This window comes from Xenia sp. Carnegie-2017, unplaced genomic scaffold (assembly GCF_021976095.1).
Source record: "Xenia sp. Carnegie-2017 unplaced genomic scaffold, XeniaSp_v1 HiC_scaffold_23, whole genome shotgun sequence".
In the NCBI taxonomy this organism is placed as follows: Eukaryota; Metazoa; Cnidaria; class Anthozoa; order Malacalcyonacea; family Xeniidae; genus Xenia; species Xenia sp. Carnegie-2017.
Genome location: NW_025813486.1, coordinates 7391522 through 7407146, shown reverse-complemented (window position 1 = coordinate 7407146; position 15625 = coordinate 7391522). Strand labels below are relative to the sequence as shown.

Here is a 15625-nt window from a genome sequence, read left to right as displayed (position 1 = left end):
CTCCAAGTATGTCCATCATATGGTACTGATAAGCCAATAGTCAAAGTATCAAAAGTTGGTACTATGGCTGATAAAAGCACTTCATGTGGCAACCTTAGTTGTAAAAATAGAGAGCACAAGTGGAAGTGACAATCATTTCTGCCAGGTTCCCGTATTCCAATGGGAAACTTTCTCCTCTCATTTGCCATTTTGTTGTCTGGAGCTTCTGCTTGCAAAGTACTTTGAGTATTCACACACATGGGTCTTCAAGGCATATCTTTGACCACATTCTTCAAACATCAATGGGTAAGTGGGTTGTTGTGATTTTCCTGATTCCCAAGGTTTGAAGTTGTGTTTTTTATATTTATTTTATATTTCTTTTTTAGGAATTGCTTTTCCCAATGGTCAGGATCCATTGGAGGAAATATTCGCTGGCCATGTTTGAAACAATTAAGAAGCAGAAGAAAACAGTGGTCATTGCAGGAGATGGCAGACATGACAGCATGGGCCATTCTACAAAATATTGTTCTTACACAATATTTTGTTGCCTTGTGCCCATGATTCTCCATTTTGAACTAATTCAAGTATGTATTATTGACCTACTTTGTATGACACATTGAGGGTGGCTATATTTACCCCACCCCCTACTTTTTATGACACATTGAGGGTGGCTTTATTTACCCCACCCTCCTGCTTATTATGGCTAATGTATGATGGTAGGATTTTGTTCGAGAGGTTTTTGTAAACTGAAGTTTTCCTTCTCATATTTCCAACCTATATATTTTAGACACAAATTATCTAGAGGCAATAGTCTCTGCTACATTTTGAGAGATGCAGTGTAAAGCTAGCTCAGGAAGGCAGGGATACAACTTTGTTAACTTTAACTTAGGACACATGTAAATATTTTTCTGTTTAAATCACAATTATTATTTTAGAGAAACGAGGCGGGAAGTAGTCCAGCCATGGAATACATTGGTTATCAAAGATGTATGGATTACATGCTGAACTGTAGACTCGATATTTCTACCATGGTGACAGACTGCCACAAATCAATACAGAAGCACATGCGTGAGAATCTGAATCAAATAACACATTATTTTGACCTATGGCACATTAAGAAAAGTTAGTACAGTTATTGCATAAAAGATGTAGGTTGTGTTCTGTTTCGTCATTGTGGCTAAGTTAGTTAGATAGAACTTTCCTTTGTTGATCATCCGACGCAAATCTATGCACTAAAATGTTGTTTTTATTTTCTTTTAACAGACAGAAGCACGAAGAAATAATGTGTGAAAATTATCGAGTGGTTTGTAAGTATTGTATTCAAATGATACCAAGAAAAGATATCGAACATCATGAAAGTACAACTTGTGATGAAGTGCCGACGACATATGAATTTCAAGCCATTGGATGCAACCATGATAAAGTAAGAATGTTTGAACTGATTTATAATTTTATGTCAGCAGTAGTAGATGCGTAGTAGCTCCCACCGACAATCTTGCATTTGTTCTTTGCATAAAAAGATTTTACGTCAAAAACCCTTGAGATGATAGTATGGTATAAAAATGCTTAGAAGTTTTAAAATTTAAAACAAACAAAGTTAATAACGTTGACTTTGTAGTTAAATGCAGCTGCATCAGGTTTACATGAAGTACACATTTATATATTCACCCATTTACAAATTTATAAATTCAGAACATATGATTATTAAGATACACTTGATAATTTACCCAAGCTAAGGAGCTAGAGCTTTCCCGATAAGCAAGTTGCAGTAAATATAATTCAATCTGAAGTATGAACGTACTTTGTACTCCTTACTTTACACGTATATGGAGACTGGGGGGACTGAGAAAGGCTTAGACGTGGCAAAAAAAAGAAATTTCTCGTTTACTTTTTATATAAATAAAATATAAGTTAAGTAACGAGATTTATTATGATACATAATGTCTTAATCATACATAAAGATTGAAATGAAATAACCAGTAAATAGCATCAAATATTTTGTTAAAAGAATGTGCTGGCTGTATCTTTTTCTCACTTCACAGACTTTAAAACGAAAGGAGATCAGACAACATATGAATGACACTCCAATTAATCACGTGAGCCTCTTGTTACGATATGTTATGGCATTTGTTATACTGCTTTGTAACTTCGTAGTATGTCCAGATGTTAGATGGCAAAATTACAGTTCTGGAAAGAAGAATTGAGTGTCTCGAGGGTCGTGGTGGTAGCAATAGTTATAACACCCAGTTGTCCCCAGAGGTTTCCTTGTTGCGTGAAAGAATTTCAACTCTTGAGCGACAAGCGAGAGACGATTCTTCCACTATACAACGGTTTCGTAAGCGTTTAGATCAAATAGACGAATCAATGAGAAACATGGTGAACATTACGAACCTTGAAGCGCAACGTGAAGAGCGCGCACTGGGATCAAATCAGGCCATACACAGCTATAATGGTACGTTACTTTGGAAAATAGACAACTTCAATCGAAAGCGACAGGACGCCATTAATGGTGTTAAGAATGCCTGGTACAGTCCACCATTTTACAGTTCTCAATATGGTTACAAGATGTGTGCTAAGATCTATATGAATGGTGATAGTCGGGGAAATGGAACTCATTTATCTTTCTTCTTTGTTATCATGAAAGGTAAAGCTATTTTTAACAGTTTCTACTTAAGCTACCTCGATATTTTTAAGTGGATTTTTGAAGGTATAAAATAGGCTGTACAAGATGAAGTCAAAAATTGCGTTATAATAGACCTTTTCAAGGTTATCGCAGCCATATTACAGGGGGTGCAAAAACATTGGGCCGAGCGCGCGGTCACGCATGGCGTCCATAAAACTTACTAATAAATGCGCAAAAATTACCCTTATACATATTGGCCATTTCTTTCAAAAATATTTCTCAAACTCGTCCATTTTAATAGTTGAATTATTATTTGCAATTTTTTATAGACGTGAGTCCAATTTTGTGGTAATCAAAAAGCGGAAAGTTAAAGAAAACATTTGTTTGTTTTTTTGAACAACTTGAACGTCGTTTGAGCGATGTTCTTGAGTTCGCAAATGTGCGGATCCATAAGCCAAGTCAAACGAACTAAACCCTAAACTGGCCGAGTAGCCGTGAGCAGTCATAGCCGAAATGGCAAAAAATGCGCGTTGTGCAGTTGGATATTGCGATAATGATAAACGCTATCCTAATTACCAAGTTAAGAGGTCTCACGTAGAAAATTTAGTTTTTCATAAGTGGCCCAAAGATCAAGCACTTGCTGAAATTTGGCGAAAACAATTGCAAACAGCAGAGCCGATGACTTTAACCCAAAGCCTGGTGAACAAGGTACTTTAGTTTGCTCAAATTATTCTCCCTGTCCCTTTGGAATTTGAACAGTTGACGAAAGAGTATGATGTAAGGTTTCACACCGGCCTGCTATCGACTAACAGTTTTAAGTGTGTATTTGAATACTTGGCTGTTTCTTCTTCTGGCTGTTTAGTCGCCATACATAATAATAAAAATAGTAATGTCACTTTACAAATAATTGGAAATACTAATAAGAGTTTGCCGTCGAATAGTTCCTCGTGATACTTGCTGACTTTGCTGTGGACATGTGCGTGTTTGCGAACTCAAGAACATCGCTCAAACGACGGTCAAGTTGTTCAAAGAAAACAAATGTTTTCTTTAACTTTCCGCTTTTTGATTACCACAAAATTGGACTCACGTGTATAAAAAATCGCAAATAATAATTCAACTATTAAAATGGACGAGTTTGAGAAATATTTTTGAAAGAAATGGCCAATATGTATAAGGGTAATTTTTGCGCATTTATTAGTAATTTATATGGACGCCATGCGTGACCGTGCGCTCGGCCCAATGTTTTTGCACCCCCTGCAATATAGCTGCGATAACCTTGAAAAGGTCTATTGAGATCATGTAATTAGATTGCTCCAGAAGCATAATATCTAAGAGTACAGGATACGTCACGTGACTAGCTGTGCTTTTTGGAATAGATAGGATTACAAGTTAGATGCTTAGTTGGAACAAGTTGTTGAATAATGTTGAACATGGTATGAAGAATATAAAGCCAAAGATTTTTATTTTCAATTCACCGAAAAAGCAGACTAAAGCTTACAATTGTTTGTTTGTGAGATGCGATGCTATTTAGTTTTTTTGATCATGTACAAAAATAAATGACGATAGAAGGGAAAGGTATGCCTTGGGATTTATTAAGACTTATATCATATTATTATAAAAATTTATATTGTGTATGATATTATTTCTAGGTGATTTCGATGCTCTACAAACATGGCCATTTCAAAAGAAGATCACAATGATGTTAATAGCTCAAGGAAATGGTGATCACATGATTGATGCTTTTCATTCATATCCTCAAAGTTCCTTATTTCAGCGACCAGAGTCTGATATGAATCCATTTGGATTGCCACTTCTAATTTGGCCGATAGAGAGTTTAAGCAATCTTTCGTTCATTAAAGATGATACAATGTTCATTAAGTTAGTTGTTGAATGAACAAAAAATCTAAATACACTCGCTCCTGCTTCTCTATCTTCGACACTGAAACTATTTCAATCCTTTATCAATCTTAAAATTAGCTTTATACTTAGGCAAAGACAACCGAGCTAAACATGTTGCAAACAACTCTCCTAGCTCTTTCACGTAATTTTCAGTTGTCTATACAAAATGCTATTTGTTGTAAAGCACTCAATAGTGTTTATATAAGTTTTTTTTGTTTGCTTCTGGTCAGCATATCCACAGTAAAGGAATATACAACAGTAGGGCCACTTCGCTGTGCAATTGGCTGCTGTATATTTAATTAGTTTACAGGCTGCCGATAGTTAATTATTTTACAGGCTTAAGATACTAATGGGCGACTTCAATGCAAAGGTTGGAAAACACCATAGGAGCGATGGAGCAACGGTCGGGAATTTTGGCCTAGGAGAAAGAAATGAAAGAGGAACCAGACTGGTGCAATTTGCAAAATCAAAAGGCTTGAAAATTGCGAACACTTATTACAGAAAAAGAAAGACCAGAAAGTGGACATGGAGAAGTCCAAATGGAGAAATAAGGAATGAGATCGATTACATACTGGCAAACAAGAGCATGATCCAGAATGTTAACGTGATCACAAGAGTAAACATCGGCAGTGATCACAGAATGATCAGAAGCAAGATCAAGATGAATGTAAGATTGGAGAGAATGGAAATGATGAGGCCGAAAGGTGCGAAGGTCAACATCAACACCAACGCTTTGAAGCTAAAAGAGACTGAATTCCAACTGAAGTTGCAGAACCGCTTCGAAACCTTACAAGAAGACGGTGTGGAGGAAATGGCCCTTAAGATCACAAAGACTATCAAAGAATGTGCCATGGAAACAGCTGGAAGAGATGAAAGACGACAAGAGGAAAAGCTCAAGCCTGAAACAAAAAAACTGTTAAAAGAGAGAAGAGAAATGGCAAAGAGAGATCTGAATGACCAGAAGAGAAGAGAGTACAATGAACATTGTAAGACCATCAGGAAGAGAATGAGAGAAGACCTCAGAGAGCACAACACCATGCGAGTGAAGGAAGCAATTGAGAGTGGGAAAGGATTGAAGAGAGCTAAAGTGAAAGAAGGCTGCAAGGTTCTTATACCAACTTTAGAGGAACAAGATGGAACCGTCATCAATAACATCGACAGATAGTCAGAAAATTAGGACTTATGGTTTTGTTTTGCATGCTGAAAAAAGTCCACGTTTTAAGACTTTTGCTTGTCTTTAGGATTGACGGATTAACCAGTGGGAATCGTATCTTAGTTAGATATAATACCCAGGATAGTAACGTTTTGAACTCCCATAGTCCAGTAGTCCAATAACCTCGGTCATATTCCAATAGAACAGGAACTTGTTTATGGACATAAAAGTTGAGCTGATGGAAGCATTGCTTAAGAGCAACATGTTTTATTTGCGATTGTAGTATATGATGTAGATGGATTGATGGACAAAAGAAGTCTCGTGTTTTCTAACGTCATTAAAGTATATACTGTCCTGTCCTTGATCATTGTTCGGAGGACTTCCAAGCCAGCAAAATCACGTTGTCTCAACGTTGTACCAACGTTTGTCGAACGTTCACTCAACGTCGGGGACCAACGTGCACTAAAATGAACGTTTTTAAAGGTACGCATTATGTATATGTGTCCATTCCATGTTGCTTTACTTATAATTGAAGAACAATGAAAGACACATGCTCACATTCTTGAAGTGCACATGCCAATAATGTTATTGTGTAGTTTTCTCAACTTACACATACAAGAAAATACAAATATGTTAACTATGAGATTACGAAGTAAAATAAGTTGAGTTCTTCCTGTCTAAGTTGAGAAAATCAAACAAAGAAAAAATGGCATCTATATACTTTACCCAGCAATCTATGATGATAATGACATGTTACCTTAAATCTGGAACCACCTTGCTTGCATGCAGCATATTTAAAAATTCGGCAATTTGCTCTTCAACGTTTGCCTCGCTGCATCCTTTATGAGCTTTGAAGAAGGCTTCTAACAAGTGAAACGAAACAGAAAAGACATACTTTAAATAAATTGCATAGACAAAACACTAAATCATTTTCGTAAGCTGAATGATAAACAACAATTCATTATAGTGACATATGCAAAACAGTTTAAACTATTAGCTTTTAAAACTTGCAACAATATTCCTTATGACAAGGAGCAACATAAATGGCTGTTTTTCCAATTCATGAACGAGAAAAACAAGATAAAACATGGTAATGCTGCAGCAATCATTATCGTCTAATTGTGCTTACTTGTTATAACTTTGCAGAGGGCAAGGTGCTGAAATGGTCGCTTTGACTTTCTGCCTTTTAAACTATATTGGGACCATAGATTATTTGTTCCCAGCTTTGTCATAATTCTTCTAACACTGTTTGCACAGGTGTTTGCGCACAGTGCTACCAAAAACTGCAGCTAGTAAAGAGAGTAAAAGATAAATTATATGGAAAAGTTCAATTTAGACGTATATATATAACCATTTTGATCTCAAATTGCAAAATAAAACCATCCAAAGTGAATGGTGAGAGCTTTTAGAAAGACCAGTTTCTTCGTTAAAAAGTTTTCAGCACAAATAAAACCACACACACTTAAGAGCCGTTTGAAGTATCGTAACGTATTTAAATCAATAACAAAACGACAATGCTCTCACGAAAAACACGATGCTAGATTCATATAGTTTAATCAGATAATCTGACCCCCTAATGTCACGAAAATCGTCACTAAAATTACGTTTCAGACTTTGACAAACGTGCATGTTTTCAAGCTTCAAACACAAATGGTAGAAAAAAGTCAATATTATGTTACGTAATTGCAAATGAAACTATCGTTTTCACGTTTCTAAACCGATAAAGGGGAAGAGCTATGCCTTCCTTTGCCACATTTTTTTTACGTAACACTTGAAAGAGTCATGCATAAAAAATAGGCAGTGCCAATAAATATTACTAAATACGTATGGGTGGTTAACTTTCCAAAACTTACCAACTTTCTTCTGGACTTTTCTTCATCATGACTAGAGGATAGCTCTTCAAGTTCTTCAACCGAATCTAAGGGATTAGGTACAAAATCTTCCAAAATTTCGTGCTCGTCTACACCTTTCTTAGCGCTTAACAGACCACGCAATATTGACAACGCTTCTTCTTGCTTATCAATTAATGTTTCCAGTTTGGTCAGAACTGATCTTTGGAAGCCTACAAGATAGATAAGAAAATAATAGAATAACTTATGTATAACCTACGTAATATCTTAAAAATATAAAACCTTACAACATGCTAACAAGAAAATTCAAATCAAACTCGCATCAAATTGCTAATTGAATACACATACATGATAACAACGCTATTCAAAAACTACATACTGTAGAAAAGGTACCATTAATGTTTAATTGAGAACGTCTTCCTGCAGGTGTTATGTTCATAAAACTTGTCGAAGGAGTTTCGTGCGATGAAAGGTCATGCGCATCTGCAAAGCAATTACGTGTTGCAGTTAGTTGTGAAGAAAAAAATACATTTCAAACGACACGAAATGAACGTAAATGAAAACGTAACAACAAGACATGCAATAATGAATTGTAAGAAAAGCTTGCCTAAGACACCACTGTTTCGTTGAGAATGTCTTTCTCTTGTTGTGCCAGTTGTAGGAATTCCTTGTGAAGAGACGTTGCTTGTATCTACAGAGAAGACATGTACTGGGTTTAACATATATCTTTATTGAACGCACGAACGTCATTTAAATTAAGGTACTGCAAGTTTCAAAAGTCAGAAACAGAAAGGTGACTAAAATAAAAACCTCGAGAAAGTTTCATTTAGAAGATTGATAGCAAACACTGAGAATTAGATTTGAACGAATGTATTTTGATTAAATCGTGGTGAACACAACTGCAATTTTAACTATAACTAACATTTTTTCAACTTACTACAACAATATTTTAAAGGACCAACGCCTACAGCACCTGCAGAACATACATAAGCCATATAATGCAACGATGGACGTAGAAAAACAGTAAATGTACAATACAAATGTTAAAGTTATTTAAAAAGAATCAATCAAAATTATTTCAACATTCTAGTCGACATACATATTATATGAAAGTTGCTGATTAGTCAGTTCTGATGACAGAAAACTCTTACCACTACGCTGAGATGGTGTCCTACTAGTAGATGGGGAAGTTATTGCATTATCCTATGTGTTTTGGATTTCTGGTACTAGTTCACATTTATATAAATCTAGATCAACATTATATTAGTACAGAAAGAGAAATTTTATACGTGCATGTTTCTGTAAAAAATTGTCCATTTGTACAAGGATTATAACAGCGCATATACCTTTTTCTGCAAGGGAGATCAGCTCGCTGTACATTGGCAAATCTAAAAAGCAAAATCACTCGTTAGATTTAAATGCAACGTAGCAAAATGTGAAAAACTGCACTCCTTTGAATAAAGCAATGGCCTATTGCATTGCAACTACAGTACTTACTTCTATAATTTGTTGATAAGATTTCATTGACGGCTGAAAGAAATTTTGCCTGTATACAAAAGAAACTGTCTGAATTCTGTAGCTTTCCATCTGTCAATTTCCATTAAACTCCCAGGTTTTCGCACAAATGTAGAGAGGATAAATGGTTTAAGCTCCACCAATTTTTTACTAACAGTCTCTACATGGGCAACAGACATTTTAACAGCGTGATTTCCCCTCATCCAAACCATAATAAATTTACCCATAACATCCAAACACAGTTGATGCATTTAGTCAATTAGAATTTGTTTTACCATATAAACAGGCAAGTGACAGAAAGTGCTAACAAAGCGATGATGTTCTTCTTGTATCTGCTTTCTAAAGGAAATATTAGTGCACAATTCTATATTAGTATTTTAAGAGTAAGTCACTCGACCAAGCCCCTTCCCTTTTTGTGTACTCTTGTTACAACCAAAATAACCACTACAAAGTTTTGTACCTTTAACAAGTGCTCTTGCAGGAGCATCACAAACAATGCCCCTTACTGTAACAGTCAGAACCTTTTCCACATCTTGCACTCCCCTCTCTAGAATACCCTTCAAATCTTCTATAAACTCATCCAAAACTCCAAGCCTTTTGGCTCGGAGTCACCACATGTTACAACAATAGGAAACACTACAACAGGTTTGATATTCAAAATGGCACACAACACTGGCCATACATTTTTTGCAGAACTTTTAAACAAAGGAAGCCCATCAACATTTAAAGAGATTTCAAGATGATTAATGTTCTTAACTGTTTCACAAGGATGCTTGTGAAAGTACTTTAACAATTGTTCACCAAAAGAAAAATACACATAATCCATGCCAGATTTTTTCTGAATGGGAATACATCTTGATGTTTGCAACAAAGTGCGAGCACAACTAGGCAAATTTGGATGACCATTATCCTTAGGAAGAGCAAGCAAACCATCAACAGCATTTTGCTTGATTGAGTACTCATTCACCCAATCAACTAACCCATCTTGAAAAGAAACATTTAAACTATATCATGTTCAAATTTCAGAAGAAACAGAAAAATGCCTCTCCCCAATGTCTGCATTCACATGGACTAAAGAATTAGCTTTTCCATGGCAAAAAGAAACATCTAAAATATCAACTTCACTAGAAACAGCATGGTTATTTTCCCAAATATCACAATCATTAAGACCAACTTTTAAAGAGAAAGAACTTTGTTTAGGACTGGCAATGGTTCAAGCTGATTTTTTGTAAAGGTTGTGAATGTCCAAGGTCATCAAAAACATTATTGAACAGATTACTACAGCCATCATCATTAGGTATTGCATCACTGCATCTTAAAGCTCTATTAGCAGCAATCCAGTTTTTTTTTTCTGTATTGCGCCTGGTCACGTTTCATTATGATATGAACTAAAGTAAATAATAAAATGTAACTGTCACTCTATTTATTTTTGATTGATTTAAACATATATTAATGTTAGAACCCATTCCCCCTAAGTGCTAGTGATCACAACATTTAGCAAAATGTTTAAATAAAAAAATGATGAATCTCATTCACAGGTCATGGTAACTTATATGTCTCCTCAACCATTTGTAACTTATTCTCTTCTTTACATGCATGTATCATACCTAATTTATACATAAACCCAAAATTTTAAGTTTAACATTATAGTTTACTTGCTAGCAACAGCAAATGGAAAATGTTCTAAGCAACTAAATAAAAATAATTTAACTGACATTGCAAGCTTACTAAAGAAATAGGCTAAGTTAATAAACCAATCTAAGAGATAAAAAATTGGGTTGTAAACTACATATTGTCTTGAATGCAATAATTGGACAAACGATACTTACTAGTATTATAAAGCAACCATGCATTGTTATGAATAAACATTCAATTACCTCTTTGTAAAATTATTTCACTGTTTAAAAACTGCTGTGATTTGCAATAGAAACTACAACTATTTTAAGGTTTAAGGCTACGTGATTTTTAATCAAAAACATTTTGTAAATCACATAATCACATAACACCATGTTAAAAAATATTAATCATCACCGCTTATCAGTCAGTCAGTTAATATAATTCCAGATATGCTAAAACGTGATATTTACGTAAGATTTCAGATATAAAACAGAATTTTGACAATGAAATTCATACGATTATACATCAGAATTCAATGATCACAAAAATTGTAATCATTAAATTTGATAAGTAATTTTGAACTATAAACATCAGTCGCGTGAATGATTTGACATACCCTAGATCCGCCCCTGCATGTTATGACAATAACAAACATACGTACTGATGAATACCATATCCAAATGCTGTAGCAAGGTGTAGTGATAATATTATCTTTATAAAATAAAAATAGAAACTAAAACTAAGAATAAACTAAGCTTAGTAAATTTGTTTGTTCCTACACCAATATACACGGACTCATAAAGTCACGGCAATAGTAACATACGACAATCTCTAGATTATAAAGAATGATAAAATAAAGGTACTTACCACAATTTTAAGCAATGAAACATATTCTAGATCATAACTGCCTCTAAACTTGGAAAGTGAGCTGCGCATTATCTTGTCTTGACAACTATTAGGCAAATTCGATTCTTGCACGAGCGATTTTCAAATAAACACGAACGCCGATATTTTACAGGTATCGAAATAATTTTGATGTCACATTGATTTAAATAACTTTATTTATCCATGACAGATATTTGAGATAAGTAAAACGTCGCCAAATCTCTTAAATATTCGAAAATCCTTGTTTGTAAACGTTATCCGCCAAACATTCCTATAGTAATTTGTATCTCTAGTGGGTAACCGGAAGTGCATTTTGCATATATAATTAAGCTTTACATTTAACAAAAGCTCAAAATAATTCGCGATTTCGCTGCCAAGCAAGAAACCCGATGTAGTGTTCTTCGCAGAAACATAGCTTACATGATACTTGTAATCTTGAGATATCTGAGTATAACATTGTTTTTAAAAACAGAGCTTTTGGACCACATGGAGGTGGTGTATATGTTTTCATGTATAAGACCAACTTTTAATTACGGAGCTAAGGTTTTTTTTAACAAACTCCCAAAATACCAAGGAAACGGTAATAAAATTCAAGCATATTAATAAAAACAATAAAAATCATAAGGCCGTATCTTTGCTTTTACATGACAATTAACTTTTAATGTTTTAAATTCAGTTGCCCAAAATATTTTGCCACGTATGAACTCAACGGACGAAGCCATTTGACGCTTAACTTATCAGAACGTTAAGAGATCTGAACGATCGAATATTTGAAGCTTCAACCGTCGACCAGTGAAAGGTTTGTAACACTAAAGATAAAGAATTATTGTGTGTGTAAACGATGTACAAATGAGATCTTAAATAAAAGTTGTTCGTCAAATATAATTAATACAATTTTGATAAATATTAGTCTCAACCTGGTACTATAAAATATACATCATAGATACCCGTAGCAACTTGAAAACAAAGTTACAAATACAAACAATTTGCTTACCAAAAAATCACTGTCATCTAAAGGAAGACGTGTTTATCATGACGTGCTTGCTTGCTAAGTAATTGAAATTGTTTGCTAGCATGCAATTATATTTATCTTTGGGTCCGGACGGTATATTTATAAAATATGTGTTATTTCATTATACTTGTGATAGTATGAAATGACATTTATGAATCAAGAAGAAAATTTGGTTTGAAATTGCAAATGGACTCATGCATGCCATCGTTGAATATTTTAAATATTTAGTCGTTTTGTGACGTTGCAATTATCTTTCGTCGAGCTGTTGACGCTAAGGTGATACATGCAAATTCATAGAATTAAATAAAAAAAACTGAAAATCTTTGATTTCTAATTTGTAAAAACAGAGCTTTTGGACCACATGGAGGTGGTGTATATGTTTTCATGTATAAGACCAACTCTTAATTATGGAGCTAAGGTTTTTTTAACAAACTCCCAAAATACCAAGGAAACGGTAATAAAATTCAAGCATGTTAATAAAAACAATAAAAATCATAAGGCCGTATCTTTGCTATTACATGACAATTAACTTTTAATGTTTTAAATTCAGTTGCACAAAATATTTTGCCACGTATGAACTCAACGAACGAAGCCATTTGACGCTTAACTTATCAGAACGTTAAGAGATCTGAAAGATCGAATGTTTGAAGCTTCAACCGTCCACCAGTAAAAGGTTTGTAACACTAAAGATAAAGAATTATTGTGTGTGTAAACGATGTACAAATGAGATCTTAAATAAAAGTTGTTCGTCAAATATAATTAATACAATTTTAATAAATATTAGTTTCAACCTGGTACTATAAAATATACATCATAGATACCCGTAGCAACTTGTAAACAAAGTTACAAATACAAACAATTTGCTTACCAAAAAATCACTGTCATCTAAAGGAAGGCGTGTTTATCATGATGTGCTTGCTTGCTAAGGAATTGAAATTGCTTGCTAGCATGCAAATTTATTTATCTTTGGGTCCGGACGGTATATTTATAAAATATGTTTTATTTCATTATACTTGTGATAGCATGAAATGACATTTATGAATCAGGAAGAAAATTTAGTTTGAAATTGCAAATGGACTCATGCATGTAATCATTGAATAGTTTAGATATTTAAGTCGTTTTAGAAGTAAAAATATTGATCTGGAAGTGTGTTATCTTTGCAATAAACTAGTTTGTATGTCCACATTTTGAATGCGGCTAAAAAAATTGCTAACCTTTTTAACGTTGCAATTGTCTTTCGTCAAGTTTTGGTTGCGAAGATTCATGTATGCAAATTCATCGCATTATATTTACAATAAATTTAAAAACAGGTGTGAGTATTGCAACTTAGTAATTCTTTTAACACTCCCACTTTATGGTCATACTTCCAAAATATCTTAAAAACGGTATATTTTAGTAAAATTTATACTTATTTCTATTAATAAATTTGTTCCAAATTATAATCAAAATAATGAACAAAAACAGTAAAAATCATAAAACCATATCTTTGCTTTACATAGCAATCTATTCTTAAGATGTTTTAAATTCTGTGGCACAAAATAATTTTCCACGTATCAACTCAAAGGAAGAATATATGATGCTTAAGTTGTCAGAACTTTAAATCTTTCTAAAAGTTCAACTGTTCATTGCTACACGCCTTTAACCAGTAGAAGGTTTGTAAGACAAAAAACAAAGAATTTTCTTCTTGATTACGACGAATAAATTTGACCTAAGGAAGCTTGTAAATTCTGTAATTGTAGATAAATCAAACGAAGTTACAATTCCAAACAAGAACAATATGCTTACCAAAAACAAATCACTGCCATCTTAAACAAGGTAAGATTTTTTCTAAAGAATATTTAATTTTTATGACTCACCACGAAGTACATTTTCTTTAAAATCGCAAATCGACACATACATGTCATCAATGAATAATTAGATATATAAGTCGTTTTAGAAGTAGAAATATTAATCAACAAGTGTGTTTATCTTTGTCATAAACTATAGTATCGCTTGTTCAATTTAGTAAGTCCACATTTTAAATGGAGCTAAAGAATTTTGCTTATCGTTGTGACGTTGCTATTTTCTTTCGTCGATGCTAAGTTGTTGACGCTAAGGTTGATATATGCAAATTCATCGCATTAAATAACACAAGTTACGCAATATGGAAATTACGACTAAGCTATAGAGTTTCACGAAAAAGTTATGGAAATTCAAGAACAATCGTCAGGTCCAAATCATGTTGATGATGCTCAGTCTTTGAACAATCATGGTAATTTGTTTTATGAAAGTGGAAATTACGAAAAAGCTATAGAGTTTTACGAAAAAGCTCTAGAAATTCAAAAACAATCGTTAGAACCACATCATGTTGATGTTGCTGAATCTTTAAACAATCTTGGTTTGGTGTTTCAAAAACTGGAAACTACGACAAAGCTAGAGAGGTTCACGAAAAAGCTCTAGAAATTCGAAAACAATCGTTAGGTCCAAATCATGTCGCCGTTGCTCAGTCTTTAAACAATCTTGGTTTGGTGTTTTATAAAATTGAAAACTACGACCAAGCTAAAGAGGTTCACGGAAAAGCTCTAAAATTCGAAAACAATCGTTAGGTCCAAATCATGTTGATGTCGCTCAGTCTTTTAACAATCTTGGTATGGTGTATTATAAAACTGGAAAGTACGACAAAGCTACAAAGTTTTACGAAAAATCTCTAGAAATTCAAAAAAAATCGTTAGGTCCAAATCATGTTGATGTTGCTGATTCTTTAAACAATCTTGGTTTGTTGTTAGAAAAAACTGGAAACTACGAAAAAGCTATAGAGGTTCACGAAAAAGCTCTTGAAATTCGAAAACAATCGTTAGGTCCAAATCATGTTGATGTTGCTGTTTCTTTAAACAATGTTGGTTTGGTGTCTTATAAAATTGGAAACTATGACAAAGCTAAAGAGGTTCACAGAAAAGCTCTAGAAATTCGAATACAATCGTTAGGTCCAAAGCATGTCGCTGTTGCTCAGTCTTTAAACAATCTTGGTGATGTGTATTATGAAACTGGAAACTACGACAAAGCTATAGAGGTTCTCGAAAAAGCTCTAGAAATTGGAAAACAATCGTTAGGTC

At 33.9% G+C, this 15625-nt stretch overlaps 2 protein-coding genes and 3 long non-coding RNA genes across 9 annotated transcripts; 3 read left to right on the top strand and 2 right to left on the bottom strand.

The window, feature by feature from the left end:
- The first annotated feature begins 1370 nt into the window (after positions 1-1370).
- On the top strand, positions 1371-2179 carry LOC124449739. Its single transcript, XR_006949558.1, has 2 exons — positions 1371-1402; positions 2022-2179. It is a non-coding gene; the product is annotated as an uncharacterized LOC124449739 (long non-coding RNA).
- A 173-nt stretch (positions 2180-2352) lies between these two features.
- On the top strand, positions 2353-4536 carry LOC124449023 (TNF receptor-associated factor 2-like). The gene is made up of 2 exons (XM_046999966.1): positions 2353-2623; positions 4252-4536. Exons 1-2 carry the CDS (start codon positions 2353-2355, stop codon positions 4494-4496), a joined length of 516 nt encoding a protein of 171 aa, XP_046855922.1. The 3' UTR covers positions 4497-4536.
- Positions 4537-5895: 1359 nt separating this feature from the next.
- Positions 5896-11958, bottom strand: LOC124449683. Of its 5 annotated transcripts, XM_047000644.1 has the most exons (13): positions 11504-11958; positions 11253-11347; positions 9480-10407; positions 9295-9358; positions 9002-9179; positions 8851-8892; positions 8442-8477; positions 8112-8195; positions 7898-7987; positions 7508-7716; positions 6784-6943; positions 6412-6517; positions 5896-6116 (listed from the first exon to the last, which is right to left on the bottom strand). In XM_047000644.1, the coding sequence occupies exons 6-13, from the start codon at positions 8882-8884 to the stop codon at positions 5906-5908; spliced, it is 930 nt and encodes a 309-aa protein (XP_046856600.1). In that variant the 5' UTR covers positions 8885-8892; positions 9002-9179; positions 9295-9358; positions 9480-10407; positions 11253-11347; positions 11504-11958; the 3' UTR covers positions 5896-5905. The 5 variants fall into 5 exon arrangements, 4 of the variants coding, with proteins under 4 accessions (XP_046856600.1, XP_046856603.1, XP_046856601.1 ...); XM_047000647.1 differs by lacking the exon at positions 8442-8477 and having other exon boundaries at positions 11504-11957; XM_047000645.1 differs by lacking the exons at positions 11253-11347; positions 11504-11958 and having other exon boundaries at positions 9480-10639.
- A 162-nt stretch (positions 11959-12120) lies between these two features.
- LOC124449757 lies at positions 12121-12580 on the bottom strand. The gene is made up of 2 exons (XR_006949576.1): positions 12516-12580; positions 12121-12330 (listed from the first exon to the last, which is right to left on the bottom strand). It is a non-coding gene; the product is annotated as an uncharacterized LOC124449757 (long non-coding RNA).
- LOC124449723 lies at positions 12127-14855 on the top strand. Its single transcript, XR_006949543.1, has 4 exons — positions 12127-12320; positions 13084-13206; positions 14273-14348; positions 14539-14855. It is a non-coding gene; the product is annotated as an uncharacterized LOC124449723 (long non-coding RNA).
- The last annotated feature ends 770 nt before the right edge of the window (positions 14856-15625 follow it).